The sequence below is a fragment of the Parasteatoda tepidariorum genome, chromosome 4, assembly GCF_982258835.1.
Source record: "Parasteatoda tepidariorum strain Cologne lab strain chromosome 4, Ptep-v5.0, whole genome shotgun sequence".
In the NCBI taxonomy this organism is placed as follows: Eukaryota; Metazoa; Arthropoda; class Arachnida; order Araneae; family Theridiidae; genus Parasteatoda; species Parasteatoda tepidariorum.
The window spans coordinates 53,483,837-53,505,991 of record NC_141758.1 but is presented as its reverse complement, the minus strand read 5'-3'; the positions used below and the strand labels follow the sequence as shown (position 1 = coordinate 53,505,991).

The 22,155-nt window shown below is 29.7% G+C and overlaps 1 protein-coding gene across 19 annotated transcripts in view; it reads left to right on the top strand.

The window, feature by feature from the left end:
- Positions 1 to 21,061, top strand: part of LOC107451792 (serine/threonine-protein kinase Genghis Khan) — a 288,464-nt gene extending 267,403 nt beyond the window's left edge. For all 19 annotated transcript variants that reach the window (XM_016068006.3, XM_071182286.1, XM_071182282.1 and 16 more), the window contains 16 exons: positions 122 to 261; positions 1,486 to 1,567; positions 2,278 to 2,421; positions 2,543 to 2,615; positions 3,904 to 3,966; positions 4,350 to 4,430; positions 8,450 to 8,613; positions 9,051 to 9,216; positions 11,212 to 11,319; positions 11,435 to 11,515; positions 12,445 to 12,542; positions 14,974 to 15,191; positions 16,209 to 16,323; positions 17,294 to 17,468; positions 18,695 to 18,861; positions 20,462 to 21,061. In XM_016068006.3, coding sequence (XP_015923492.1) covers positions 122 to 261; positions 1,486 to 1,567; positions 2,278 to 2,421; positions 2,543 to 2,615; positions 3,904 to 3,966; positions 4,350 to 4,430; positions 8,450 to 8,613; positions 9,051 to 9,216; positions 11,212 to 11,319; positions 11,435 to 11,515; positions 12,445 to 12,542; positions 14,974 to 15,191; positions 16,209 to 16,323; positions 17,294 to 17,468; positions 18,695 to 18,861; positions 20,462 to 20,647 — 2,061 coding nt within the window. In that variant the 3' untranslated portion in view covers positions 20,648 to 21,061. The remainder of the gene's footprint in view (positions 1 to 121; positions 262 to 1,485; positions 1,568 to 2,277; positions 2,422 to 2,542; positions 2,616 to 3,903; positions 3,967 to 4,349; positions 4,431 to 8,449; positions 8,614 to 9,050; positions 9,217 to 11,211; positions 11,320 to 11,434; positions 11,516 to 12,444; positions 12,543 to 14,973; positions 15,192 to 16,208; positions 16,324 to 17,293; positions 17,469 to 18,694; positions 18,862 to 20,461) is intronic.
- The last annotated feature ends 1,094 nt before the right edge of the window (positions 21,062 to 22,155 follow it).

Here is a 22,155-nt window from a genome sequence, read left to right as displayed (position 1 = left end):
TATCATTACTGTTAAATATGAAGTGTTAACGGAATTTTTTCTGTGGCAGGTGCACAAAATTTTAGATTTACCTACATTATTTATGCTAATATATTATAAAACGTTTTAACTAATCTTATAGGTGCCCAAACCAGGTGGTGTGAAGAAGGGATGGATGAGGCAGTTTGTTGTTGTCTGTGATTTTAAACTTTTCCTTTACGATTTAGCCCAGGACAAAAGTGCCCAGCCATATGTGTGTGTCTCTCAAGTCTTAGATATGAGGTAGATAATTCTTTATTTTTTTTATAGATATTATTCAAACTATTCATAATTTTTATATTAAATTATATATATATATATATATTAAGTGTTTTTATATAAATTTAATTAAACTGCTGTAGTAATAGTGCTTTTTTAGTATAGTTGTAAGTGCTCTGAGAGAGCACTGAAAAGTAACTGACTGTGAAATTTATGGATTGTAATTTTTAAAGAACCTGTGCGCATGTACTAATTATCACAACCGTCACTAGACTTAGAGAGATATCTTCAATGCTCTATATCTTCTTCCATATTATTTCGAAATGTATATCATTCTTTTTTTAAAATAAACGACTTTAAGCATTTTTAATTTTATTTCTTTGAATGTGTTATCCTTTTATTTTTATGTACCTACTACACTAGTAGCCCTTAGAAGTGATGTATCTAAAGATATTTAAATAAGTCTTTTTTTCCCTAATACTATAATTTTGATTTATAAAAAGTTTTTCACACAGAGCCCTTAGATATGTAGAGACTATAGTTTCTTTTTTACTTCATTACTATGATAAAATAAAAAACAAGGTTTATAAGTATAAATACTTTAAATAGTTCTTTGAGAAATTATTTATTGTTTTACAAATTAGATATCCATGCAACTCCTATCTAGGCAAACTCCTCACTTACGATGGCTTTGTAATTATATGTACCTATATTTGGAAATTACAAAAAATCTGTATTTTATTTATCTTTATTTTCCCTTGCGTATACTACTATACATAGTAGATTGTAAACAATCTTTATAACGTTTGAAAAAAATGATCCTGACTAAAATATCTGAACTTCATTTTAGATTAAAATTTTTAGGCATTTAAGTATCTATGCATTTCATACAATGTGTTTGAATTATATCTTGATAAACATGTATTAAGATTACATCATAATAATTTTACCTATAAATGAGTCATATTTTTGAAAATAAAATATCTTGTAAAATTTTGTGGTGAAAAAGATTAAAAAAAATAGTAGCATGTCCTATCACTAAAAAAGGGAGATTACATAAAATTACTACAAATACTAAAATATTCAAGATTTTTTTTATTTTAGAGAGTTTATTTAATGAATCGATAGGTTCATATTTAACCTTTTACTTAAATGCAAATATTCATATAGATTAAACACCTACATATCCTTAATATAAATTATTGTCCTGCATACTTTTAATTTTGAAATAAATATTTTATTTTTTAGAGATGAGGATTTTTCGGTTAATTCAGTATTAGAGTCAGATGTCATTCATGCCAACAGGAAGGATATACCTTGTATATTTAGGGTAAATATCATATTTGTATTTATTTTTAAAAAAGGTGAATCGTACTTTTCTTTGGTTAAGAGCATTGTTTCTGATTATTTAAGTTGCAGGCAAACAGTGGATAGAGATCTACTGATAAATTAGGAAACCAAAAAATTTATTCTATGTCTACTAAGTTTGTCGACAGATGGCGCAACTGACCGAAAAACTGTAAAACAATGTTTTCTGCTGCATGTCAGATGATATGAACTGGAATATTTACATGGGCTTCTGTTAATTTTGTCTGCTAACTGCAAGTGACAGTCATTTTGAAAACATGGATTTATAATTTCTTCCAATTTGCAGTGCCATTGGATGATTCTTGTCAAGAACAAATTACCTAAATTTCTAAGCAGAATATTTCCATGTTTCTCAAACCTTTTGATATGGCAATAAGCAGGCTAAATTTTGTTATTTTTGTCTATTTGTTTTACTTTATTTTATAACTGTTGAACATACAACCCAATTCTGAGTTTACAACTATCAATGTTCAACTCTGCATCATTTTTGAAACTAACACAGAAATATAATTGATAAATTGATATTGGCATATTATAATAATCATGACATTAATCGACATTATTTGTTTCATGCCCTTTTTAAAAATGTCTATGAAAGGTAGTCAATAGGGAACACCCTGTATATTTTCCTAATTTCTGTATATAAAATAAATTCGTGTTTCAACATTTTAGATTACAACTTCAATGATGGATCCTCCGGGCATGAAGAATCAAACTCTAATGCTAGTCGATCGAGAAAGTGAAAAAAACAAATGGGTAGATGCACTTACTGAGCTTCATCGTATTCTTCGTAGAAACAAATTGCCATCTCGAACTGTAAGTACAGACTGTAGTTTCATTATAAAACATTTTACATTTTCACTGAATCGACAATTTTTTTAAAAATAATTACCTATCGTTTTGATATGAAAGGTGAGTGATTTATTTATAATTTCAGGTATTTCAAGCCAAAGAAATTTTAGATAATACTATTTCAGTTGTAAAAAATGCCTTATCTGCTGCCATAATTGGTAAGGAACTACTTCTTAAAATTTTCTGAATTAATTTTATCCAATTCATAAAATGTCATATCTACTACTAATTATTATTATGAAGAATAAATTGTCTTATTATAAAGGATGTGACTTCAAACAATATATTTAAAATATACATCATATACCAAGCTCAATACATATTTTTAGACATCGTGTTAAAAAATAAATATATATATTTCTACAGTGCCTAAAAAAAAACATTTGATCTAATGATCGGATTTTCATATACTAGGACTCAATCTTAATGGTTCAAAGGGGTGGACCACAAATAAGTTGAGTAATTAGTCTAGACAATATTTTAAATTATGAAATGAGGCACAAAAATGTACTTTCTTTAGATAAACATGCCTTCCCCCCCCCCCCCGGCGGATTCGGATTTCTGACTCTTAAAATAATGAAGGTGGCCGCACGCTGGGAAATATGGTCCCAATAGATTGGTCAGGAGAGTGATCCAAAGTTTGGACTCCTTAATGTTAATTTTTCGTTTTGCATATTTCCCCATATCTCCAGATTTCTTTAAGGGAATTGAAAAATTTTTGAAGACAATTATAAAATTAATTTATTTGAAGGCAATTCTACTCAAAAAATATTTTTTTATAATTATGCATTATTTTTTACTATTTTATTTCATAATGGTAAAAAGAAATTTGAATTGTAAGGTATACAAATTTCTACTTAATTTATAAAAGAATGTAATTTTACCTGGCAATAAACAAAACTTGAATCAAACCAACCGAATAGTTTTGGGAAATTGAATTTTAAATATACTACTTCTTTAACTAGTATATTTTTTGTGTTCTGTGTACATTAGTGCTTACAAATTAATATTTCATTAATTGAATAAATAAATAGAGTTTTCGAAATCAGAAAAAAAAATTTTTTTGAGGTCAATCACAGTAACCAAGGTAATAAAAACTATTAGATTGCCATATGAATCCAAATTGCATTTCTAGTCACCATTTTTACCACTTTTTAAACAGAATTTACAGTTGCATATGTGAAAGGTAATGTATCTCAATACTTTGAGGTATCACCATAAACATGATAGGTGTATATTTATGGCTTTTAACCCCCCCCCCCTAAATTATTCTATTCTATTATAAAATGATTAGCATTGTGTAAAGCATATTTCGGAGTCTTTAACGTTTCTCTACTTTACAGTATTTGTGCCTTTTAGAAACTTATTGTTGCTATTAGTACTAAATTGTGTATACGTATTTCATAAAATTTTTTATTGAATATTTCTATTTAAATCTATTATTAGATCGTGAGAGAATAGTATTAGGAACAGAAGAGGGTCTTTATTGTGTCGATTTAGATCGAGAAGGTATGGTTTTAAGTGTTATAAATCTTAATAATTTTAATTTAGATAAAAATTCAATTCATAATTTTTTTTCCAGAAATTGTAGCTTTTGTTCAGTTTAAAAAATAATTTTTAATATTAACACTTATTAAAACAATATGCTATTTTATTAAAAAAAATATATATTACTATATTAAACTTGTAACTTATATTGCTTTTTGTAAAATTTTATTTATTGTATTAATCATAAACTATGAACACATATGGAAACAAAAAAAAAATCCCAAGTATTTTAATTAATAGTTGTAATCAAATGTTTTTATTATTATACGTAGTTACATAAAATTAGCATTGTACACATTTATTTATGCAAGATTCACTAAATACATTAATTTTTATTGGTTTAGAAATTGCTAGGATAGGAGAAGGAAAAAAGATATCACAAATTGAGTATGTACCTGAGGAACAACTTTTAATTGCTGTATCAGGTAAGTTATCTTTAGTACTGAATATTAAATATATTAGAATAAAAGCAATCCAATTAGACAAAGGAAAAATAATTACACTGTATAACATTTAAGGTCCTTTTAAACAACAAACTTAGAAAATTTCTTTATAATATATTTATATTTATAATATATTTACATTACAAGGATAAGTTTTAAAGATTACGTTTTTCGGATATAAAATAGAAAACTATGTAAAAAGCATATGAAAAATCAAATCTGGTTTCATTACTACATAAAGATATCATCTTATATAGCATCTGATTAGCAAACATAAGGATATCACAAATATCTTGATGTTTGCTAACTTACTGCTCTATTAAATATGGTGCATTGCATTTTTAAAAAGTGCTGCATATTCCTTTTTTGAAGATAAATTTTTTTTCTTCTATACCATGTTGATTTTCACCACAAATTATGCAGAAGTATGCATATTGTTCTATTCAAAAGTTTTTACAATTCATTAAACTACTGTCCATTTCGGCGTACCATCGATCTGTAACGTATGCATAAGCCAATAATTTTAAGTTTGATGAAATATTTGCGAGTTCGCATGTGCATCTACAGAGATGGGTTCCTTGATATTCTAGCACTCTCATATGCAACTCTGCTGCATTTTGCAAGATATTCTCAATTACAAACTTCATTTTCCACCCTCTGAAATGGAACCGAAAAATCTTTCGATTTTTTTATAGTGGCTAGTATAATAAAAAAAAAAGTTCTTTGTCAGGAACTAGTTATTTTATCATGTATAGTCTTTGAAAATTATTTTACATTTTGTTCATTAATGTATATAAGGCTTAAAATTTATTTTTTAGTACTGTAATTTCGCGGAGAAACGCCCCCCCTGGTATACACCCCACGCCCTTAAAAATTGGCCCCCCCAAAAAAAAAATTTCGCCGCACACGCCGCGCCGTACCGGATTATACTATACCAAAGCAGGTATTGACTTAAAACATGTTCTATATACGCATATATATATAACTTAAATAGTTAAATAAGAAACCAATAAAAGGATATTAAATACACAAAAAAAATTAAGCAATCCTACTAAAATGGATTTCAATAACTTTCTAAGTAAATATTAAGCATTTTCTAATTTTAATTTGAAGTAACCATTAAAATATGAATTAAATAATCAATGTAACAATAAGCATTAAAATTTTTAAAAATAAAACGATCTTACTTTTAAATCAGCATTAAACGATAAGTCCAAACAAATTTTGTGCAAAGCAAAACTAAAATTTATTCTTATATCACATGTAATCATGTATCTAGATATCAAATATAATCACATCCAGCAGTTAAAAACCTTCAAAATCTAAGCTCTCAGTATCGGAGCAAAATAAGTTTATAAGTTCAATGTTTATTTCCGGGTCATCCCCGTCACTAGCACTTTCATCACTTTCGGTTTCATTGCCCCTGGATAAAAGTTTGGCTTTCTTGAAACCGTTTATTACGGTTTCTTTTTTCACAGCTTTCCATGCTTGTGACACCCATGCGGCGACCTCATCATAACTTGCCCGCCGCATGTGTCCAGATTTAGTAAAGGAGTGGATGCCGCGCTCCATCCAGTTTTCCCACAGCCGCCTAACTTTTTGTTTAAAAACCCCATTCACAGTGAGGTCCAGAGGTTGCAGCACCTATGTTAGGCCGCTGGGGATAACAGCAAGTTCCCAGGACAATTGTTTCTTGCACATATCTTTGATGGAGTCCATTTTATGGGAGCGCAGCGAGTCGAGGATTAATAATCCGCATGGCTGGAAAAAAGCACCTTTCCTCCTCCAATAAACCAAATCCAGCCACTGTAGCATCATATCCTCGCACATCCACCCCTTTTTGTTGGCTCTAATTATAACATCTTGAGGAAAATTACCTTTCGGTATTGTTTTCCTCTTGAAGATCAGCAACGGGGGAAGCTTCTCCCCCGTTGCGGAACACCCAAGAACACAGGTGAAGGCCATTTTTTCGTGGCCGGTAGTCACTATGGCCACGGACTTGGTTCCCGTTTCTCCGACAGTCCTGTTTGGAGGGCAGTCAAATGAAAGCGGAACCTCATCCATGTTAATCATTTGTCCGTGATTAAGTCCACGTTCCTCCATCTTTTTTGACACAAAAGTTAAAAAGGAAGCCTTTTTTTCAACCCAATCAGTAGTGAATCGTTGCCCTACTGTAGTTTTTTGCCTAACTGACAAGTTCTTCCTCTTCATGAATCGGAAGCACCAATTCGGGCCTCCTTTAAAATCTTGAATTCCCATCTGGGAAGCAATTAATTTTGCTTGCATCCAAATTCGAACAGTAGAGAGGGACAACCCTTTGGCCCTCTGCTCCTTTACCCATGCCGCCAGGTTATCCTCCAGCACTGGCCATCCAACAGTGCCATTGCGCCGAGCACGCTTAGTTTTGGGTAGAGTAGCCAAGACACCCTTTTCAGACTTCCACCTTCGGATGCACCGTTCATCTACATCAAATTCTCGAGCAGCAGCCCGATTTCCAATTTCTTCAGCTCTTTTAATAGCTGAAAGCTTAAATGCAGCCGTATAACTTTTCCTCTTAATGGGAGGCATTTGAAATCTAACTTAAAAACAAGTTATGTTGAAATTTAAATAAAACAAAATAACAAAAAAATTAACGGGACAAAAATATTAACGAAAAAAATATTAACAAAACAAAAATATTAACAAAACAAAAACGCAACAGAAGATCAGAATTGAAGATTAAACGATAAAAAAAATAAGCTAAGGAAGAAGATAATCGAACTCTAAAGGCAGAAATGCGAGCAATGAAAAAAAGTCCAAGAAAAAGCGCTCCCCTCCCAAACATTTAAAACACGTTTCTATACTCCCCTCCCCCTACTTTCTCTTCTCAAATGAGACTTCAGAAAGCAGCTCTTTTTTTTTTAATGACTCCGCCTAGGAGGGTGTAAAATTCGCCCACATTGCTTCTTCCTCTCTTCACTGACCTTGAGTTGAAAGTTAGAAATTCTTCTTGAATTGTAAGAATATTCAAGGCCATCTCAAGCTCATTGGCACCATTCATTCATCAAACATTTATGTGTTTTTAACAAACAGCTGAAAAAAAGGGGAGTGGATAGTTACTGATGAAACCATGACAAGTGGAAGAGACATATTTCCTGGAAAAAAACGGGGAGGGGAGCGTTTGTTTCACAGTGAATGTCATCAATCGCACCACCCTGATTTTCTTTATTCATTCCTTTCTGATTTATGCTTCTCCACTCCACGCCCGTCCCCTGCACTCAATTGCTGTTCTTGAGGCAGAAGGGAAAGAAAAACTTTTGTTCTCTTGTAGATAGCGGTTTCCAGAAAGTGATTCTAAGAAGCATGGGGAGGAGGAAATTCCAGGTGCGTTGACCATTCTTTGGAGTAACATTAAAGATGAAAAAATAAATAAAAAGCATAAGTAACAGGTGGAAAAAATGATGATGAAATTTCCAGTGTGGCTTCTAAAAGGCAAAATTTTCTAAAATAATGCTATGTAAAAAAAAAAATTAATGCTATATAGGCCCCCCCGTTAGATACGCCTTTTTATTAAATTTGCAAGTTTTAAATCAGTAACGCCGCGGCCTGTCTCCGCGAAATTACGGTATTTATTTTGAAAAAGAAATGAAAAGGTGCTTATTTTTTGTTGAAAGATTTGGCTACGCACCCTGTTTAATCAAAAACGAGTTTCACAGAGCTTTTTAAATGGTCTTAAATAGTTATTAAACTGGTTCAAAATGTTAGGTAAGCATAGACAAAATTTAGTTAGGGTTGTAAGTAGTATTTTGATAACTATTTTAAATCACATCTTTATTGTGTTATAAATGAGTGCTTAATCCCATCTCTATTGAAGCATGTTCCTATAAATCTTAAGTCAACAATAATTGTAAAAGAAATTAGATTCTATGCTAAATTGCCACAATGTATACTTAAAGAACAGTTTTGAATTTGATGATTAATATAATTGTTTACTTGTGAAAATAAAATATTAATAAATTTAGGTAAGCAAAGACATATACGGCTGATACCTGTTGGTGCTTTGGATGGCCACGATGTAGACTGGATAAAAGTAGTAGATACCAAGGGTTGCCTTACTTTCGATACTGCCTGTAACTCTCAGGGGTCTTCTTCCAACTATGTTTTTTGTATTGCTCTAAAGAGACAGGTAACATTTCAGTTTTTTCAGATTATTTATATCTTTTCTACTAGTATTCAAGTTACATAGTCACTGTTTCTTATATTGATTAAATTTTTTTTCATTAAAAACTGAATTTTACTACATTAAAAATTTTACATAGAATTTAGTTAAAAAATGTGTAAAAGTATCATTTTAAAAGCACTAAAATTTGTGAATTTTAACATGTTATGACACTTATAATCATACAATGCAATTTTAGGCAGAAAATTCTTTAAATAATTTAGTTTTAATAGAAAAATATATTTTACGAGCAGCTTCCTAATATTCCAATACATTTTTAAACTTATTTTCACAAATTCACCAGTAAATAACTTAACTTGTTCATCAAATAGAATTATCTTACTTTATGATTTTGATTGCCTGCATAAATGTGACATGAATTGCTTGTTTATTTTTCTTTTTAGGTAGTACTGTATAATATTAACCGAACAAAAACTCGCCACCAAAGACGCCGTGAAATTTGTTTGCCAACTTCTGCTCAGTGCCTCAATGTGATGGGGGATAGGTTGTGTGTTGGATTTCCCTCAGCATTCTACATTTATTCTCTTTGGGAAGAAACACCTCCATTCTGTAAGTAGAATTAGTTAATTACTTCTTAAAATCATTACAGTGGAACCACTGCAATCTGACAAGGGATATGCTAAAAAAAAATCACAATTTTTGAATAATTGTTAGGACATTTTTAAGTCATTTTTTAAGATGTATAAACATGAAACTCTACATGAAACTACTCAAATTATTTAAAGACTATAATAAAGTTTTTTTACCCATTGGCAAAATGGGTCTTGGTTCGAATTTCATGGCATCCTCACTTTTTAACTACAATAATCAAGAGTAATAGTAAACAGCCTGCATGCGTTGCTATAGCGACCGCTGCTGTTTGATAATTTTTTTAGAATTCTTTTTTTTAGTTTTAATTTTGTTATGCATTAAGTTAGTGAGTTTATTTTTGAGATATGGGACCAAAGAGATCCCATAAATACTTCTTGAGTTGTGAATAAAAGAGAATTTCATAATTTGAACGATGTTTTTGTTTTTATTGTTTTAATTCAGAATCAGAAATTCTAACCTACAGTTCAAACTGGATCATTTTCAATACTAATTCAGGTGAATATCATGAAAAAAGAGGGTCCAAACTGATTGACACGGTCCCAAAAGTTAGAGTTGAAGCAAGAAAAAGAAACGATGCCAATTCTTAAACTTACGGAGCTAAAAAAGCCAAAGAACCGAGGCGGGAATACTTTGAGCATTACACACAAACGGAATAACTGAAGCCTGTCCCTCACAAAAGTACCAAAGTGGTTGAGAGAATTGAATCTTAACCAAGAGCGAATGATGACTCTCCGAACCGCAGCTTACATTCTCCTTTGATGCTTCATTCTTTTTTGATGCAGCTTACAATCTCCATCAAAGACCATTGTACCAATCTAAAAATGTTAATACTGGTCTCGATTGGCTGTTCAATGTCTATTCAGTCTTCAAAAGAATTTACACAGAATGTGTCTGAGCTGCATTTAAATATGTCTGCTAAATTGTGTACCAAGCAGTTCAGGATTAACAGTTATAGATATCCAACATGAAAACACTATAAAGTTTTCTTTCCAAAAAAAATTAGACAACCATTTTGCCGATGGGTAACCTGTGATCGCTTATTTTTTCATGTGTTCCAAGCTTTGGAATTATCATCACAACAGTGATTGGATTGAATTGAATGCAGGGTTTAATAACACAAGATCCTAAAAAAAAAAAAAAAAACATCAATCTGTTATCATCATCAGTAATAATAATGAATGTGTGTTGGGTAGCTAGCTTTTTAATGCTTGCCAGGAGTAGTATCTGATAACTTCAGTTTCTTATTATTGGGTGTTGAATAATCAAGGTTTTTCTGTATTTGAATGAAAGCGAATTTTCAAATTATAAGTATAGCTAAAAATATATAACATTTTGTATAGTTCGTTCACCAGGAGTTGGGACTTGGCTCCACCTCCTTGAACGCATTGTTCATTTCAGCGCAGGAGTAAGAGGAGAAACGTCTCCACGCTTGAAAATGAGACAACCCTTAGTGCGCGCCAAACACAAACAGTGAATTCTTTTTCAGTCACTTACTTCTCTTTATCATCTGCTATTATACCTTTCGTTACTCTAGCTAATTAAATATATTTTAAATTTAAAAACCACTGTTTTCCTATCAAACTGTCGCAAAAAGGGCAAACTATTCACGCGAAAGAGAGAAATATCAAATTTATGAAATATTTAATATTAAAAAAATGCACATAAAGATTGCAAAATGAATATAGTTGTCATATGATCGCCAAATATCAACCTTGTTCAGGATTGTTCACATCCGTCTCACCAAAATAGTATCTTCGGATACCATGTGATGAAGGCTAATTGCCAAGTGCCAACTCCTGGTGAACGAACCATAATTGATAAATTTGGTTGCTATTTGGGTGATAAATCTTAATAAATAATAATGTTTATATTTGCTATTTTTAATCAATGACTTTCAGGTTGTTTCATGAATAATAATTATTTAAAGGGCTGTTTTCATTAAACTACTTTCAGGTTTAGTGAATACTGAAACTGCAGCCCTGTCCTATCTTTGCCATAGTCCCATGGATGCTCTAATTGCTGTTAATCTTCCAAACAACGAATTTCTTCTAGTTTTTAGTTGTAAGTAATTTAAATTATAACTATTATTTTTGAGGTTTAATAAATCCAATTTCAGTCAATATTTTTTTTAGGAAATAAGCTTTCGTTTAAAATTATATATTTTTTTAAAATTTAGATTTAGGCATATTTGTGGATGGTCAGGGTAGGAAGACAAGAGACAAAGAACTTATGTTCCCTGCCTTACCTACAGGAATTAGTGAGTATTGTCTATTTCCCAAATCATATTATCAGAAATATTTGGAAAAATTTGATTTAATCTAGGAAAAGATGATCCCAAAATAACAGTAGATGTTACTAGTTTTGTTATACTATAGTTTTGTTTTTTAGATTACATCATCAAACATCATTTAATATATTTGTAGACAAGTTTCTGTGACTATAAAAAAGAAACTCTCAAAAAAATGTCGGAGAAATTTAATGAGCTTAATGCAATATTTAGAAAAATTTGATTTAATCTAGGAAAAGATGATCCCAAAATAACAGTAGATGTTGCTAGTTTTGTTATACTAAAACTATTTTTTAGATTACATCATCAAGCATCATTTAGTATATTTGTAGACAAGTTTCTGTGACTACAGAAAGGAAACTCTCACAAAAATGTCGGGGAAATTTAATGAGCTTAATGCAAAATAACAGGAGTCTTGACATATTTTGCTATCGAAATTCATCACATTCGATTTAATAGTTTAATGAAAAAAAATACTTTTTAATGAAAAAAAGAAGAGGAAAAGAAAGAATTAAAGAAAGTTTGATAGTTTTAACTAATACAAGGGGGAAAATGAACACTTCAAATCATTACTATAGTAATATTAACAAAAATTTTAATTCAATTGAATCTCTAATTGTTTTGTTTTTTTAAATTACATATTTCTGCAATTACAATACATTTTTTTACACTATATTCTTCATACTCTGGCATATTTGGTTACCAAAATTCATTACTAGTAGTAGTTAGATCTAGCAGTTTTCTAGCAATATATATCTATTATTTTTGCAAAATAATAGATATCTATTATTTTTGCAGCAAAATATCTTTTAGTTTTGGGACACCTTGTAGATAAATTTAAAAAAAAAAACTATCTTAATAATAATCTATGTTTAATTAATTTTGAAATTTATTTTTAGGTCAAAGAGATGATTATTTATCTGTATATAGTGATTCTCATGTTGATGTATTTGAAGTAAACACAGGAGATTGGGTCCAAACAATAAACTTAAAAAAGGTATGTTTTGAAAGTGTGTTACTTAGGGAAATCTGATATGGTTTGAATATGGCTTCTACACATTAATCTACTACACATAATTAAGATTCATTGCAGACAGCTTTCTATTTAGTATTTCAATTACCTTTTGTCACATATTAATGTTCTTAATTAAAAATATGTAATTTGATACTGCTTTCTCTTTATTAAAACTGAATGATTGAAAAAGTTTTAGTCACTTGGCCTATTCATGATCAATTAGTTTTTATAGAACGTTCCAATTTTTCAATATTGTTTTGAATATTTAAGACTGAAGTGAGAATTGAAAAAAGTAAGCAAATGAGTTATTATCTAAGATCTGCTGAAACCGAGATCAGCGGATTAGACACCAACATGTATAAAACAATGTTAGAAGATTATACCTTTACATCAGTCTTCAATATCTGAAACAAAGAAAAGATCTATTAATTTGTAATTTATGCTTTAACTGAACTATGAGTTTTATAAATAATGCTTGGAAAAAGAAAAAAAAAATATCATAGATATTCTTTAATAAAACTTATCACACATTTTCTAAAAAGATTAAATTCATTTTTAAATGATAATTGTATAGCTGTGAAGTATAATTGAAGCTAAATGAAATGTTGAACATTGGAGTAACGCATTTACGCATATATAGAAGGAACACCGGTGTCCCTTCTGTATATTTTTTTCTGATTCTTCAATTACAAGCAAAAATATATGTTGGTACTTTTTAATTATAAAAAACAGTCTAAAAATAGCTAAAAAATATCAGTTCGATTATTGAAATTATCTTTGTGCTAAAATAAAAAATCCAAAATAGGTAGTTCAGAAATTTATTTCCATTCATATTCAAAAATTTATTAGTAATTGATTTTGTAAATGTAAGAAATTTCAATGATGAATAAATGTTTTTCTTCGATCTAAATCACTGGAAATCTGAAAAATTATTCTTTGGAAATGTTGAAAGAATTTTTCCTTTAACGCAGAAAGAGGCACTGGTGTTTCAGGCTGTATTTTGTGACTATAAATTATTAAAATGCTAAATACAATATTTTTCACTTATTTCGAGCTAAATTAATACAAAATGAAAGAAGTATGAAAAAATATGTTTAATAAAAATTCTGAGTCAGAGAGCAAAACAGTGCACAACATTTTCCTGTTTAAAGACTCTTTTCTGAATGAACAGCATGTGTCAGAAAACAGTTTTTGTTTAAAAAAAGGAAACAGCTAAAACTTAAAAAAAAAAAAATTACTACTTAAGTTTAAAATTTTAAGCAAACTTAATTCCATCCCTTTTATAAAACAAATGGAACAAACATTTGATCTCATAATTAAAAAAAAATACTATGAAATTTGTTTAGGAAAAATACATTGTTATTTGATAATGTAAAAATTTTTCATGCATAATTAATAAGCAGTATATGCTGGTAATTACAGTAGTAGAACAAGTGCGGTGAGTGCTGCTGATTGATTTTGGCATTGCAGAAAATATAAACTAAACATTGAAAAAATTGCTTTCAAAATTAAGTTAGATTTTAAAAAAATTGATTTTCCCTGTATTAACAGCTCATTTTTTTATCTTCATAAATTAAGTTTTCATCTTCTTTAATTAAGTTTCTATAAATTAATTTCAATTACTTTCTTCTAGTAGTGCAGTTAATTTACAATGCATTGTAGTATTAAGACATTCTTGATTTTTTAAAATTTGTAAATTTACCTATTACAGTATTTAAATACATGTACTATACCACACGTTCTTCACATTAGTTTCAGAATTTTTTCAGATGATGCAGATCAATATAAAAGTTTGTGCAAGTGAGTTTAACAATTCTGTTATGTCCTGGTGTTATTACAAAATTTAAAAGTCTAGCAATAGTCAGTGCTTAATTTCTGGAGTCGGCACAGTAAAACACTGTTCTGGAATCTCTAGAAGCAGAAATTTAACAATAAAAACAAACTCTGTATAGTTAAATTTACATCAAAGTACCATTTTTACAAGCATTAATAATATTTTGTTTCAAGGAGACCTCTGTATACCTATCCTGGGTGGGTGTTTAATAAATATTACATATTAGTTTAACAAATTTTAAAAGATTTTTGCATGGAATAAAAATGAAACAACTAGAAAACAAAATGAAAGAATTTTTAATGAAAACTAAATGTAAGAATGGTAAATATATTGCAAGATTGACTGACTGATGTAATTTTTTATAAACAAAATCACCAGTTTTGCTCATATATTTTTTTTTAAAAACTTTATAAAAGATTTGAAGTGGTTGCATTCTTGCTCCTTATTTAAGAGAGAATTAATGTTCGTTTGGAATTTGAATTATATGTTCAATACTCAATAGAGTAACAAATGATACTGGAGGATTTGTTGAGAACTTAAGATGAAGATTTCACTCAACTATTTCTAACTTTCTTTCAGACCAAACCACTTTCCACTTGTGGAATGTTGTGCCTGACGTTGGCAACTGAGCTTCCCCATATGGTGTACTTGCACAACGTACAGCACAGGGAGAATCAAATTCGTGTCCCTGAAATCAGCATTCACCATGTGAAAGAAAGATCTGGAAAGACTGTGCTCTCCAGAACCAGGCGAAGGTTCTCTGTCAGAGAACCAGAAAAAGCAAAAGCCAATAAAAAGTAAGTGCAACTGTCCATATATATCTGTTGTTTTATTTTACCAATAATCCCTAGATTTATAGTATGTTTACGGTATTTAATGGCACTTTACAATATTATATTCATATGCAAGTTTTCTAATTAAATGAATGTTTCTATATTAAGATATTAAAACAATACTGCATAACATCTGCAGGGTATTAAAGTGTATGTGCCATCAGGGCACATAAAAAAAAAGTTGTAAAAATCACCCCTGTATCTGGGAAAAATAAATAAATAATAATAATAACTATATCGTTCAAAGTTGGTTTTATTAAAGATAGACCAGTCACAGTTTGTTTGCTTTAATTACCAATTGGCAAGTTAAATTAATTAATCTCAAGAGTTTTGTACTGGTAATAATAATTAATTTCAATATATACAAATTCAAAATTAATCTGGACTATCACGGAAGTGGTTGACAAAATGGGTGTCATTGGTGCTGTTGAAGGTGGATGTCTTCTCAATAAATGGAAAGCCCAATAGTCCTCCCTTATTTTAAAGTAAAAATTAATATGCAGCTCTTAGGAGATGAAATAGTTTTTTTTTTTCAATTTTGAGAACTATTGTGTGTAATTTTAATTTCATCCCCCTCGAAAATCGGATGCACATAAACAATAAATGTTAAAATAATTTTTTTTCAGTATGTTGAAAACTTTTTATTATTTTAGCATTAAATTCTGATACAAGATCAGTTTTATATCGATTAGATCTTTTTTCAGTGTTTTTAATAAAGGTAAAATAGCTACGTTTTATGCCATCGTTATCAAAAATTCATAATTGGGAATATGTCCAGAAATAATTTTTAAAGCTATGACAATTTAATTGTTGAGATTCATTAACTTATAAGCTGTTGTATTTCTATAATTATTTAGAAATGAATTAAGGGCATACAGGGTGAATTAAGGAAAAAATTTTGACTATTAATTTCTCTGTAATTTTTAAACGTATTTGATTAAACCAATATATAAAATGGCGACTTTATTTTAAAATTAACAGCAGCACAGCAGAGAGAAGATCTCGAATGATATCTGCACCTACGAATTTCAACCATGTTTCCCACATGGGTCCAGGTGAAGGAATTCAACTCCAGAAACTCATGGATCTCCCAGCTGTAAGTAACTGATAAGTAGTAATTTGTTGGTTTTTTTAACCCTTGTACTGACTAAATTATACATTTGCTCTTAGTATGATAGCCTATTATTATATTAGATATAGGCCATATTAATAAAACAAAAAAGAAAAATAGTTATTAACTACTAGATTTCCTCAATAGTATGTGACTAGTCCCTTTCCTTTATACAGTTTAGTATTCATTATATTTTATAAAATCATTAAAGCAAACATATTTTTTATTCAATAAGCCACATAAAACTTTTAAAGTTTTAAAAAACAAAAATTTTAGTTCTAGGTGATTTTCTAGAACCTCCTTTTCTTTTCAAACATCCATCGGCTCTAATTGGACTCACAGTTTCAATTATGGAAAAAATACTTATTAATACTTAGTCAAAAAATTTCTAATTTTTTAAAATTTTTTTATAAATTATTAGAGATATAAATGCTACTCTTTTTGTTTCATTCAACTCCTAAAACTGTGCACCTGGCTTCGGAAGACTTAAGCGCTTTTTTAAAAATTTAGTAGTTGCATTGAAGGGTGCTAATTTTATATAATTTTACAATTACCAAATTAGCTGTGTTGGTTTTGGATTGTACAAGCATGTGGAATTCAAGAAGAGAGGAAACTAAAACTGAAAAAAAAAAAGACTTTATATGCTGTAACTATTTTATGCTTCTTTTACTTTCTTTTTTTTACCTGCACTCCAGACAATTTAATTAGTATTCATATAATTATACCAAAAATTCTCTTGTCCTAAGAAATATCGTTCTATTTTTTATCGGCTCTATAGCTGAAGAAACTGCATTCACTATTATAAAAAAAATATATTTATTTTTCCTAGTGTTTAATGCAGTTTCTTCATTCAACATTTAAGTCTAAGTATTTTATAAATAATCTACATATTTTATTTATTCTACACAATACAAAGTACTAAACTGCAATTTATAATTAATTTTTGAATTTGCAGCTGGTTAAACCTTCTAATCAACAACAGTGCCAAACTCCCACCCAGACCCCTACCTCTATCTCCACCCCTGTTTCTTCAGATGAAAGATCTCAAAGAACTAGAAGTGTGCCACAGCAACCAAAGCCCCTCCCACGTGCGCTGCAAGACAGTGCCAGTAGAAGGACAATTCATAATGGTAAGAGTAATATTATTTTTTTATTAACTTGTAGTAGATTTTACTATATCGCTTGATTGTGAAGCTTAATGTTGCAATATAAAGAACGAATTGCTGCCTACAGTTATTTCTTTTATATAAATGTTATTGAAAACAATATCATCCATCATGTTACATTAACATTACAAAAGAGCAACGTTAGTAGTACTATTCATAAAATAACCCGACAAATAGTTTAAAATAATGTTGATTCCCTCATCTTAATGAACAATAGTCTGGAATTTCAGGAAATTAAGCATCCTGATGGTCACTGCTGTTAATTTCAGAACATTAGTACCTGTTCAAGCCTGGTGGCTGTGCCACAGGTCCTGTGTTCGATCCTTGGGCCGGGCAAGGTTGACTCAGCCTTTCATCCCTTCAGTGGGTCGATTAATGAGTACCATGCATGCTTGGGAACTAAACACTGAGGGTTCCGCCTTCGACTGACCACCTGACCGAAACGTCTGCCCCTGCACCCCAGAAAACTGAGATGAGCACAGTAGGCCTTGGCCCTCTATGGGCTGTCGCGCCATTAAGTTAAGAGTTTAGTACCTGTTCAAGGTTTTCTTATTTTGCATTCATCTAATGTTCTAAATTCACATTTTGACTACATATCATTGTCTTGATGTTCTGATATGTAAATATGATGAATTTTATTTATTTTATTTTTACACGATGTTACCTAAATAAATGCTTGTCTTGCACATTAATTTTTTATCAATAATAACATGCGTGCAGAAATCCTTAAAGAAGTTCTTATGAAATTAAACTCACAATACGCAACATTTACATTGTTATCTACAGTTATTTCCTTTATATAAATTTCACTAAAAACAATATTCATACATACAAAAAAAAATCCCAACAAAATTTGTTAATAAGAGGAAATAAAAATGCAGAACGATAAAAAATTCTGAGTCAAACACTCGTGGGTTTATTTGTACAAGATATCTTTTCTTACTAAATCATCTAAGATTTTCAGCTTTAAAATAAACATTTTTTGTTTCGTTGTTTAAAACATAAGGAAGCCTACTCAAACTTTTGCCCCTGAAAATTGCTTGTTAAAAACATATCTATTCTACTATGTCTAGTTCTAGGATCCATCTGAACCAATTCTATAACCAAGTGGAAATATAAGGCTTTTTAGTAGACACTGGTGTATATTTTGGTGTTTAACTATAAAATATCATACATGTTTCCATTTTTAGGTTCTGCATCCAATAAACACCCATCATTTATGAACCCTTGGAATCAAAAACCAACTAATACTGCTTCTCCAGATGGTTCAGGGTCTGTATCTTCACAAGAACATTCAAATCCAAGCGTGCACACTGCTGGTTCAGCACATGCACATTCACATTCTTCTGGGCATGAGGTAAGTTGAAATGGTATAGTTTAAATAATAAAAAATATATGATGTGATTACAAAGCTCGAATAATATAAAATTTTTACAAATCTTTTCAGAGAGCATTTTCTCTGCAAATGGATAAAATTTGCCTATTCATGATTTAAAAGATCAGAGTACACAGTAAAGCAAGTCTTTCTCCTTCATTGTATTATTTATCTACCTTGCTTGGGGCATTGTGGTGATTTTTGTCAAAATTTCAAAACAGTATTTTAGGATAGTAAATGTTTACGTACCTGGCCAAACATGTAAGGATGTTTTAATATGATCTGGGTGAGTCTGGTAGCATAATTTTTGAACCCAGGTCGACGTCTTTTTATATTATCAAAAACATAAATAAGAATTAAACTGAGGGGTTTTTCTATAAAGTTGTTATGGAAACTGTTTTCTGTTAACTTATCTAGTAAAATAAATTATTTAACTGCAACTGAATTCACTAAATTTGAAATGGTAACAGTTTAAAATCTTAGTTTTGAAATGGTAGCTATCAAGCTAATTGATTTTGGTTACTGTATATTTCAAAATGAAGGCTGAGACTTCTTTGAAGCTAAAGTAAGGGGGTGGGGGCTAAAGTTGGCTTATATTTAGATCCGTTATTTTGCATATTTCCATGTGAACTTCAGCAACAATAAAAAAAACTTCTACTACGAGCATTAAAGTAAAATAGTGCGAAACAGCTTACACAGAACATATAAATACGTAAAATAACAGCTGATAATAAAATGTCTAAAAATGATAATAGAAAAGAAATAATTTTTTAACCTTCTAACTTACAAATAATAAGAAATGTTTTGGTGAATGAATGTGATATAAAAAAGAAGTCTTAGAAATCCTATTATCTGTCTCATAATCAGATTCTACAAAAATTTAGTTAAGTACAAAAAAATATCAAGGAAACATAAGTTAAAAATTTAACCTAAGATCCAAAATGACAGAGGTTGAGACTTCTTCAGGGAGACACTTTTAACAATCATTACTTACTTATCCTCTACGTGCCTTTGGGCACTTAGGCCTCTAGCATATCCCTCCAACGCCTCCTGTCTCTAGCAATAGATCTTGTTTCTTCCCAGCCAGATATTCTGCATTCTTTTAATTCGCCTAAAAACATGCGTTGGGTGGTAAGTCTGGGTCTTCCTCTTGTTCTTTTACCATCAGGGGCCCATGTAAGCGCAACAGATGTAATTTTTTCTTTGGGCATTCTAAGGATATGTCCGAGCCAGCTCCATCTTCGTTTTTTAATTTCATCTTCTATTGTTTTTATTTTAGCTTTCTTTAATAGATTTTGACTTGATACTTTGTAAAGCCAGAAAATTTTAAAAATAAATCTTAAACATTTGTTTTGAAAGGTTTCTAATTTTTGTATTTCGATCTTAGTCTGTTTCCAGGTTTTTACGCCATATAATAATTTAATGATCATTATTTCTACAAAATGTAAATGTTTGTAATTTTTAACAGGAAATGAATCTATAATTAGGAGAAAGCTTTTTGTTCAGATTTCAGACAAAGAATTAATATAAAAACAGTTGTTAGTGGTTCTTATATTACCCATAAATACTTTATTTCTTTTAGGAATCACATGATCAAAGTCCTCGCCACTCCATAGCATCTAACACTAGTTCTAATGTAAGCTATCCTCCAAGTCCTCGAGAGAGGAGAACAACGGCTCCAGCTGCAACATCTGTACCACTTTTGCCACTTCATGCTCCAGGAAATGAGGATCATGGCGGATCATCAAGCTATGAATCTCAAAGCTAAACAAACTCTTAGCAGATATTATTTTACAATAATGGCTTTCAAGACGCAGCTTTCCTTCATCACTTATTTAATCATACCTTCAATCCCATTTTTTATTGATATTTTCAATTTTCATATCACCTTTTGCATTTTTTCCTCATAAACATTTCATTCATATTTAAGATTTTGAATTTTTAGTTTTGGAAAATAATAAGCTCCCAATATCGAATAAGCAAAACCATGCTTAAAACTTCCATTGCTTTTTTATTTAATTGCAAATTCAAGTGTTTTTGAATGCTGCTAAGTTCTAACTACAGTAGGGAACTGATTATCCGGAACGATCGGGACCATCGCTATTCTGGATAACTGATTTTTCCAATTTTCTGAATCGCTACAAAAAGCCGTTTTTTTTTTATTGTTAAACCCAACTAAAAATATATATATATATTTGGAAATAATCTTAAAAAGAAGAAAAAACGATGAAGTGACACACTAATGATTATTTCCAAAATGATGGTAAGGTAAACAAATGAAGAAAGAAAAATTCTAAAATCTTATGAGGAAAAAAACATTTAAAAAAAAATTGCTAGAAAATTTATTGAATTTCGTTCCGGTTTTTTGATTTCCGGATAATGGGTTCTGTACTGTATTATTATCAGGAAGAGATTTGTTTAAACTATGTATCTCAAACTATGTTTTTTTAAAATGTCTCTAAACTAATTCATTGTTTTTTTTAAACCCGGTGAAAGCAATGTATCTTCATAATATAAATAGTACCTAAACATTCAAACTAACCTAACATTAACTAGTATATTTATTTATTTTTTAATAAACAAACACTCATTTGAACTCATTTTTTGTTTTAAACATGTCAAATAAGCCATTTTAACTGATATTTATGCTTTTTATTATTTAATTTATTTTTTGTATGATAGTTATTTTGTACACTTGTTTATGCTTTTATTTTTTTATTTATTTATGTTTATGAATTTACATTTATTTATTAGAAATTATTTAAATAATAATGCACAGTATTATTTAAAAGTTTTATTATTTTACAATTATGTATCACTTTTTAACACCCTTTTTCTAGAAAATAATTTAGAATTGGAATTCATGTAAAAGAATAACGGTACTGCTGTAACTTCAAAATTAAAATTTTCATAAAAATTACTTTTAAACTCAGTATTACTTTAAAGCCAAAAACAAGACTTTTGGAGTGAGATTAAATTGTAATTATTTACCACTAAAATAAATAATTTAATTTTGTATACATTTGAAATCAAATTTCATTAAAAAAATATTTCAATTTATTTCACTTCTTTATTAATTAACATTACACATATTAAAAATAGATAGAATGTCTGGGGCTTCCTGTACTAATAGGTTTTTTAATTAAAGGAAAAAAATGTTAGGGTTAGAAATAAAATATTTGATTAGAAATTGACTAATTTTTTTTTTATTGATTATACTCACTGATAATTGCACACAGCATTGTGAGAAATAAATTAAATAATCTAAAAGTGAAA